The sequence below is a fragment of the Callospermophilus lateralis genome, chromosome 16 (genome assembly GCF_048772815.1).
Source record: "Callospermophilus lateralis isolate mCalLat2 chromosome 16, mCalLat2.hap1, whole genome shotgun sequence".
Classification (NCBI taxonomy): Eukaryota; Metazoa; Chordata; class Mammalia; order Rodentia; family Sciuridae; genus Callospermophilus; species Callospermophilus lateralis.
Window position 1 is genome coordinate 52,916,789 of NC_135320.1, and position 9,284 is coordinate 52,926,072.

The following is a 9,284-nucleotide window of genomic DNA, read 5'->3' on the forward strand; positions in this document are numbered from 1 at the left end:
GGCAAATACTCTAGTACAGAGCTACATCCCCAGCTCCCTTACAGAATTTAACAAAGCTTTCTAATATTTTAGCACAACTCTTTAAGATGCTCTTTATGATCATGTTGCAAAGCTCAAACATGTCTTTCAAACATACCTCCTTTTGTAAAAAAAAAAAAATACCAACTATAACAGCACATTTTATGAATTTTAAACATAACACAAAATTTGTTTCTCATTCTATTGTCTTGTCCTTCATGGTAAGATTCCAATCAGATACTTCCCCTCACACAGCAGTGGATGTAGAACACTATACATCACAGTTCCTACCAGTCCTTCCTAGCTCACTATGGTTTCCATGCTCTCACCTCTGAAGAAAACACTTCAGAATTTTGGGGTAGAAATGAGGACAATGAATGATTCTAATGTATATTTTTAAAATCAGCCTATAATCTTAAAACTTTTAATGGACTAGTGCCCAAAACTCACAATATGCTTTACAACAATTGTTTAAATATAATTTCTTTGCATTTGTATATTTTTCTAGTATCTACTTTTCTAACCTACATTATTAGCACATGTAACTTAGATATACTCATATTAAGGTGTACACATAATCTATTTCTAATAGAAGGATGAAAAATAAATCTACTTGGAAAGCAGTGATTGAAGAGCTGTTTCTGTCTGCCTTCTTTCAGTCTCTTCTGAAGCTGAAAGCCATTCTGCTTGAGTACTCTTGTTTTTTGCCCCATTCCATACCTGCCAAGTCAGGTCTTGATGCAGCCCTCAAGTATCTTTCAAGTTGACAAAGGCCATTTAAACAAGGTGATTCTGCTTGGTAGAATGCTATATCCTTCAGAAAACTAAGAGGTTATCCAAACAATGAGGGAAAGATTCAAGTGGCCTCTCTAATCTCCCAGAAGCAGTTGAACACTGACTTAAAATATCTTAAAAGTCTGGAAAGAATTGTGTCAGATAAGTGAATTCAGTACTTATCAGGCTAAGGTTAGAAGTCAAAAACTCCAATAATTATTATGATAGACATTTATTTAAAGTAACATATATGCAGATGAAGTAATTTTTAAATTGTATGTTTCAGATTTAACCGACTTCATAAAAATATGAGGACAACTGTTTCCACAGATTTCAACTACAGGATCACTTTTTTTCCCATTCTTCTCTTTCTTTTCTTTCCCGAATAACCTCTTTGAGATATGGTTCAAGATAGAATTTATCCTAAAGAATGAGCAAAAAAAAAAAATATTATATTCTACCATCACATACTGACATATCCCAAATATTCAATAGGTCTTAAACATTAAAATTAACTACATTTCCAAAAAATATATATCGTTATATTAAGAAAATTTATTCTCAACCAGACTAAAAACTATCTACTTTTGAAAATGCAAAACCCCAATGCAATAAATTGCTTTGATTGATTATGAGAGGGGGATCCATAAGGAAAGAAAAAGAAATCAGTGTCTACAGGTTTTAGTGCAGATCAAAGGGTGAGAGTATGCTTTACAGAAGTCATTCCTGGGCATTAGAGGACCATTCTGCGGGCTTTATATGAACACCAAAATGTTTTCATCTGAGCAGGAAGTCAACTATAGAGGCAGAACAATGGCCTGGGAAGCAAAAGACTTGGATTCTATCCTGACTGTCTATATTAAGACCTATTTAGTGATTCTGGAAGTCACTTCACTTCTAGTCTCAATGTACTTTTCTCTAACATGGAGCCAACGCTTTCCCTACCAACCTACCCAGGCTATTGAAAGGATATTTCTTTGATACAACTTTGATAATTCTACATTAGTACAAAAATGAATGTCCTCCTTTTGTTTCTAATATTCCACCCTTAAAGGCCAACATTGTCAGACACATAATAGCTGTTCTACCTCCTCATATTTTGTCCACTGCTCTTTAGGCAAGATCTGTTGCCTCATGGTCAGGTCCAGTGCTCTCTTAATGCGAAACATCCTGTCATTATAAAGGTTCTCAGGAAGCCTTCTTATGGCTTCTTTTACATCTTCATCCTCATATATCGTATCATCTCGCATTAACCCTATGATAGAGAATAAAAGAGAGATTGAATATGCATTTCAAAAAGTAAGGATTTTTCTTTTTTTGGGGGGGTACAATATCTGTATGACTTATATCTTAAGACAGGTGAAATATCAAGAGTTTAAATCACTAGGTATGATGTTTTGAAACCTAAAGCATCTCAACCATATAATGAGTTATTTCTTGAAGCAATATATGGGCCTCTTATACTTCATATGTTTAGCTTTTCCTTGAACACATATCCATAAGCCACATCTCTACCTTCTTATACTTCAAATCTGAGATCAAGATGTTAAAGAATCTTGGGCTGGGATTGTGGCTCAGTGGTAGAGCACTCACCTAGCATGTGTGAGGAACTGAGTTCGATCCTCAGCACCACATAAAGATAAATAAATAAAGGTACTCTGTCCATCTACAATTTAAAAATATCTTTTTTAGAAAGCTGTTAAAGAATCATAAAGTGTCAATGAACTAAAGACTCAGTAACATTTAATAATGTTTTCCACTAAGCTTTAATAGCAAAAGATGAAGTTCACAGCAAATTATAAAGTTCAAAAAAATGTCATGTCACATTTCAAAATATGATTCAATCTAAATTTTTGAAAAAAAATCTTTTTATTCAATGTTCACATGACTTAGATTTAAGTAGAATTGGGAGAGGGAGAATATAAGGAAAACGTTCTGCAACCATAAACTGTTTCCACCTCAAACATTTCATCCCGCTTCTCTCAAAAAGAACAAAAACCAATAAAGTGTAGTCTAATTTTAAAATTTTTTGATGTACACAGAAACAAATTTTTGGAACCATAGTAAATCATACAAAGCACTACTCTCAGAAAAAGGAAAAAAGAAAACAGAAGAAAGCACAAATACTCACCTAGTTTATTGAATCCTGCAGCATTATAATACCATTTTCGAATACCTTCCAGCCACCGGCCTGATGCTGCAACTGGTAATTATCACAGTTAGTTACTCCAATTCACTTACACTCTATGAATACAGTGATAGATAAGCAATTGGTACTCCTACAGTTATTTTCTTACAAATATAAGAAGAAATTTCCTTTCAAAAGTTTACATTCTATACATTTTATATAAGAATTGCTTATTTTATCTATGAATAAGAAGTGACTTCAGGTAAAAAAATTTGTAGCAAGTCATGGGAGAAACAGGTAAACTCAAACAAAGTGTACAAATGATCCATAGGTACATTATTGTCACTCCAGTCTAAGTCCAACATGCAGTGCCCTTATGTCCACCTACCACTAGAATTGAAGGGGCGGATACAGGAAAAGTATTGGAGGATTTCTGTCATTTTCCAATTACAGAAATACATTACATGAATAACTATAAAATTTTATTTTCAAAAGAAGTGGTATGAAAAGAAGGGTGATATTTCAGGTGTAAAGATTCCTAAAACTAAACTAAACTAAAAATTTTAGTCGACATTACCATTATTTGACTTGGCTATCCTCTTTTAAAATATATGTCCTTCTGAAATAATTTTTATACCATCAGTAATTTAGACATTAATATGGATTAGAAAAATAAACCCATTTCCTCCTTTCAAGCAGTTAACTTTTCTTAAAGAGAATGAATATTTGACCATGGATAAGGAGAAATAGGTAATGTTAAAATTCTTTGGAGAACAAGGCTAAGCTTCATTGAGGTATTCCAGTAGGGGCTAAGGACACACTGTGCCTGATATTTATCAGAGAGATATGGTACAGACAGGAAGTTAGAACAAGTTTAAACTTTCTTTTAAAATTTCTTCTAAGGTTAGGCCTTATCAAGGAAGAAGGACAAATTCTCCTTTCATTATAACGCCACCAGGCCCTGAATCCTTAGTATGTTATGGATAACATGGCTTTAACAAATCTCCTTGGTAATTAAGAACTATGAAAAATAAAAAGAAGCAGGCCTACAGAAGTGCTTTTACTCAGAGTCAGAGTTAGCTACTAATAGGTACATGTGGTTTCCAAACACAGCACAGAAGCAGAATGCCCTAATTTTAGTAAGATTCCTTAAATATGTCATATCAATTAAATAATAAATTCTTTTTTTTTTTTGAGAGAGAGAGAGAGAGACGGAGAGAGAGAATTTTTTTTTTATATATTTATTTTTTAGTTTTCGGCGGACACAACATCTTTGTTTGTATGTGGTGCTGAGGATCCAACCCGGGCCGCACGCATGCCAGGCGAGCGCGCTACCGCTTGAGCCACATCCCCAGCCCAAATAATAAATTCTTATATGTCTTCTCCATTCCCTAAAAGCTTAATGTCACTTAGATTAACAGATTTATCTGGTAATCCCTTTCATTAATGGTTTCACAATTGCTGGAAACATGAAGACAAGGACCAATATTTTAAAAACTATTCCAATTTATACCGCCAGAGGGCAGAGATTAGCAAAAAAAAAAAAAAAAAAGGAAAAAAATTATCTGAGGTTGCTTTAAATATTCCGAAATTTTCTGCATTATATTCTATAATAAATGTGTTTGCTCCAGTGTCTACAATAAATACAGATTTCTCCAAACCTACAGATCAAACTCACGTTCCAGATAAACCAAGGTCAAACTGTAAACCTCGCTCAGCTACCTCTAATTGCCAGGGAGAAGTGCCAGGGGCGGAATAAGGAAGGGCTCCAATATAATTTCTTGCAATAACTGCTGTCTTCTACCGACGTAAAACAAATAGCAATAGTAGGACTGATCGAGAGTATGCAATTGACGGGGCTTGGCTCATTAAGCACTCGGTTCACTTTCGCTGACACCCACTAATTATCTCCTCGAGTCCTTAAACTTTTCAAGCGCTGAGGGGAAGGATGCCGAACAGCGGCAGCTGCCGCTCAGGGCTTTAAGAGCCGCCGCTGCACCTTCAAAGCAGCAGGTCCTGTCCCAACCCTCAAGCAAGGAGGACCTGGAAAAGGGAAGCGCGTCCCTTTCGCTGGACTGGAGCCGCCACTTTCCTTTACGTCGTAAACCTGGCCATTTTGAGAGATCAGAAAAAGAACAAGTCGCTGCTAAAATAATGCTGAACACCGCGGTACCCACCGGAAACGACCTCAGTCACTTACCAGCAGGCCTTGAAGCCATTTTGACCCGGGAGCAAAGCGCTGCCTTCTGGGTACGTCCTAGAGGACGCGCCGGGCTCAGTGCGCAGGCGCCTTGTTCCGTTCCGCAGTCGAGGGAGGAAGTCCGCGCAGGCGCAGTTCTGATGGACATCATAGGCTCCTGCTGTGGCCCCTTAAGCTGGTGATATCACTGGTATAAGCCCGGCGTTTTCCGTGCTGTTCTGAGACTTGTGACATGATGAGAACACTAGGCAAGGAGTCAGGAGACCCCGGATTTAGTGCAAGTTCTGCTGCTTATCAGCTATAAGAACTTGGGTGACGTCTTTCAGGGGTACAGCCCCTTGGCATGGGCTGGGGGATTGGATCCATTAGCCCAGAGGCTCTCCCTGGATGTTTTAAGTTTTTTTTTTATAAAAAGCGGTGTAGTATTTGCTTATAACCTACACGCATCTTCTGTGTTCTTTATATCATCTCTTGATTATTTTTCATACTCAGCACAATGTAAATGCTATGTAAATAGTTGTGGTACTGTGTTATTTAGGGAATGACAAGAAAAAAGTCTATATATTCAATACCGATGCAGTGTTTTTCATATATTTTTGATCCGTGGTGGACTGAATCCACAAATGAGAAACCTTCGGAAACGGAGGATTGAATCCTCATTTAATTCTCAATCTATGATGTAAGTACTGTGATTATCTTCTTTTAAAGAGAGGAAGGTGAGATTCAAAAGATTGAATAGCTTGTCCTCTTTGACACTGCTAGGAAGAATGGAGATAAAATCTGAGAATCCAGATACAAATCCAAACCTCTTTAATTCTAGAGCCATAAGAGATAAATTACTAATCAAGTGAGGAAATAAACCTTTCTAGTCTTCAGTTTCTCCAGCTGAAGTTCTACATCAAACCATTTTTAATGTTAGGTTGCGTCGAAAAAGTTAAACTATTTCCAGGCCTGGTGGTGGTCACCTGTAATCCCAGCGATTTTGGAGGCCAAGGGAGGAGGATTGAAAGTTTAAGGCCAGCTTGGAAAACTTGGCAAGACCCTGTCTCAAAATAAAAAAGGCTTGGGGCTGGGGATGTGGCTCAAGCGGTAGCGCGCTCGCCTGGCATGCGTGGGGCCCAGGTTCGGTCCTCAGCACCACATACAAAAAAAAATTATCTCTCTCTTTAAAAAAAAAAAAAAAAAAGTCTTGAAATGTAGCTAAGTGGCACCTGGGTTCAATCCCCAGCATCTCAAAAACAAGTTTTAAAAATATTAACTCTAAGAGAGAGAGTAGGATTTGCATATAAATTAAAAATAAAGAGGAGTAAATAGTTTTGTCCACTTTCAAGTTCTTAGCCCCAGTGTGTAAAGTCTGAGGCATAAAAATCTAGGGACAGAAAACAATTGGTTGCATTAGCATGACTGATAGTTACTGGTGTGCTTCCACCATTACCAGATAATATCTTCCTTTTTTTTCCCCTTTCAGTTTTAAGCTGAAGTGTTATTTAATGATCTTAGTCACAAACCAATTCTAAAGTTATATTGCCTTCTTTTTCCTTCTGTCTCTGCTACCACAATTTCTTGTTATGACTTGGTTCTGTATGCAGGACTAAAAACTTATGAGTGACTGCTTCTAGCCTACATGAGAAAGATTCAAGTTTGAAAGATATGAAGAAATGCAGTGCCATTTGTACATTGGCACATTGTTTTACAAAGGCATAAAAATCTAGGGGCAAAAAACAATTGGTAGCATTAGCATGACTGAAGGAAGAGGTATTCCATAAACTCTTCTCTATCCTTGAAGTTGCAGCAGCTGGTTACAGGGTGCAAATGGCCAAAGAAGGAAGACCTATGTCAAGGGATCAGATACCAGGATTGCACAATTCAGCTCCTCTATCAATTAAGACTCAAGCCTGTATGTTTCCAGGTAGTTATTGATGAATCAAAAATTATTTTAGGTTTCTTCCCTTTTCATATAGGGTAGGGATTACACTTCTTTGTCTTTTTAAAAGTTGGCATTGGGCTAACTTTTAAAAAGACAAAGAAGTGTAAGGGCTAAGGAACTGAACAGACACTTCACAGAAGATAAACAATTGATCAACAAATATATGAAAAAATGTCCAACATCACTAGCAATTAGAGGAATGTAAATCAAAACTAAGATTTCATTCCACTGCTGTCAGAATGCCAGTTATCAAGAATAAAAGCAACAAAAAATGTTGGCAAGAATGTAGGGGAAAATGTACACTCATACATTGCACATTGTTGGACTGCACATTGGTGCAACCATTATGAAAAGCAGTATGAAGATTCCTTAGAAAACTTGGAATGGAACCACCATTTGACCCAGCTATCCCACTCCTTTTATATCCAAAGGACTTAAAATCAGCAAACTACAGTGATGTGGCCACATCAATGTATTAGCAGCTCAATTCAAAATAGCCAAACTATGGAACCAACAGATGCCCTTCAACAGATGAATGGATTAAGCAATGTGGAATATTACTCAGCCTTAAAGAATAAAAAAATTATGGCATTCGCCAGTAAATGGATGAATCTGAAGAATATCATGCTAAGTGAAATAAGCCAGTCCCCCAAAACCAAAAGTCAGATGTTTTCTCGAATATGTGGGTGCTACTTCACAATAAGGGGAGAGGGCTAGGGAAAACTGGAGGTACTTTGCATTAGGCAGAGGGGAGTGAAGGGAAGGGAGGGGTATGAAGCATCATAGAATGAACTGGACATAATATCACTCTATGTACATATATGATCACATGACTGGTGTGATTCTACATCATGTACAACCAGAAGACATTCAGGATACATTGACCTGTATAACTAAAATAACATGGAACACAGCCCTTGTGGTCCCAAGAGTGTGTATGAGAAATGTGTATGATTTTTAAATCACTGGGGATTATAGGAACACTTGTTACTGTAGCATAGCTAATCTAATCTGATATTGTTTAAAACAGCAAAATTAAGTTCTGTGGTGCAGGAAGACCAGGCAAGATAGTTCCATGTTGTTTCCCAGCAGTACCTTCTTCATTGTTTCCTGTTTATTGACCTCATCTTTTGGAGAATGCTCTGAAAGCACACATCTGTGTCACCTTTGTCACTGTGTTTTAGGACCTCAAATGTTTGTTGAGTGAATGAACAAAATATCTTTACAGGAAGGACACTATACCTGACTCTGAACAATTACAAATTAGGTTTCTCAAGTTTCTTTCAAGACGTCAGGCACACTACAAAATACTTGTGCACATAACCCCCAAAGTTGATGACTTTAAATCAATTTCTTCCAATTTTGAATCCAGCTATAGTTCTGTTAAGGCTTGAATACTCAGAGATAGCTGCCTCACACATCTGGCATTTGGTTGGCATGTGTGGACCAACGGGTTTGGCCAGGTATCTCTTTTTTCTTTCCATCTAGCTTCTCCAGTAGAATGACTAGACCTCTTTAAATAATAGCACAGGGTTCCAAGCATACCCCAATATCCAAATGTTTATCAAGAATCTAGTTGTGGGCTGGGATTGTGGCTCAATGGTAGAGTGCTTGTCTAGCATATGTGAGGCCCTGGGTTTGATCCTCAGCACCACATAAAAATAAATAAAATAAAGGTTAAAAAAAAAAAAAAGAATCCACTTGATAATGTCCCATATACCCCATGGGCCAAATCTCATTGGCTGTTATGAGAAGGAATTTCTCAAGAGTGAAAACAACAGGTACAGTTCATTGAGTACATCAATGTTAAAGTCTATCCAATCTGGTGATCCTAAGGCAGATAGTCATGGTGCCTTATTTTACAAATACAGAAGCAAAGACTCAGTGATAAAATCACTTGCCCAGGATAATATATGTGGTGTGGGTATTCATGTTATAAATCTGCTTGCTGGTAGTCAGTTTATTACGGCTGTTTCTGTCTTATTGCCTCTCCTCCTCTTCAAACTTTCCTCCCTGTCCCTTTCCCTTTGCTGAATTTTAGTAGCCAATTGCAGGCAGTTTTGAATATCTGCTCAGCAAGACAACATTGTAGATAATCCAAAGTAGAATATGTTTGGAGCATTGAGTAGTAGTTATTAGATGGATGGTGTATTATGCTCTAGAAACTCATATAACATTTCAAAGGAAATAAAGCCACCTAAAGAAATGAAACCACTTGAAAAGATTTGTGAATGTTA

At 37.1% G+C, this 9,284-nt stretch overlaps 1 protein-coding gene across 1 annotated transcript; it reads right to left on the minus strand.

Moving 5' to 3' along the window:
- Positions 1-1,008: 1,008 nt before the first annotated feature.
- On the minus strand, positions 1,009-5,226 carry Uqcrb (ubiquinol-cytochrome c reductase binding protein). Its single transcript, XM_076835600.2, has 4 exons — positions 5,121-5,226; positions 2,924-2,995; positions 1,881-2,047; positions 1,009-1,215 (listed from the first exon to the last, which is right to left on the minus strand). The coding sequence occupies exons 1-4, from the start codon at positions 5,137-5,139 to the stop codon at positions 1,138-1,140; spliced, it is 336 nt and encodes a 111-aa protein (XP_076691715.1). The 5' UTR covers positions 5,140-5,226; the 3' UTR covers positions 1,009-1,137.
- Between the last annotated feature and the right edge of the window lie 4,058 nt (positions 5,227-9,284).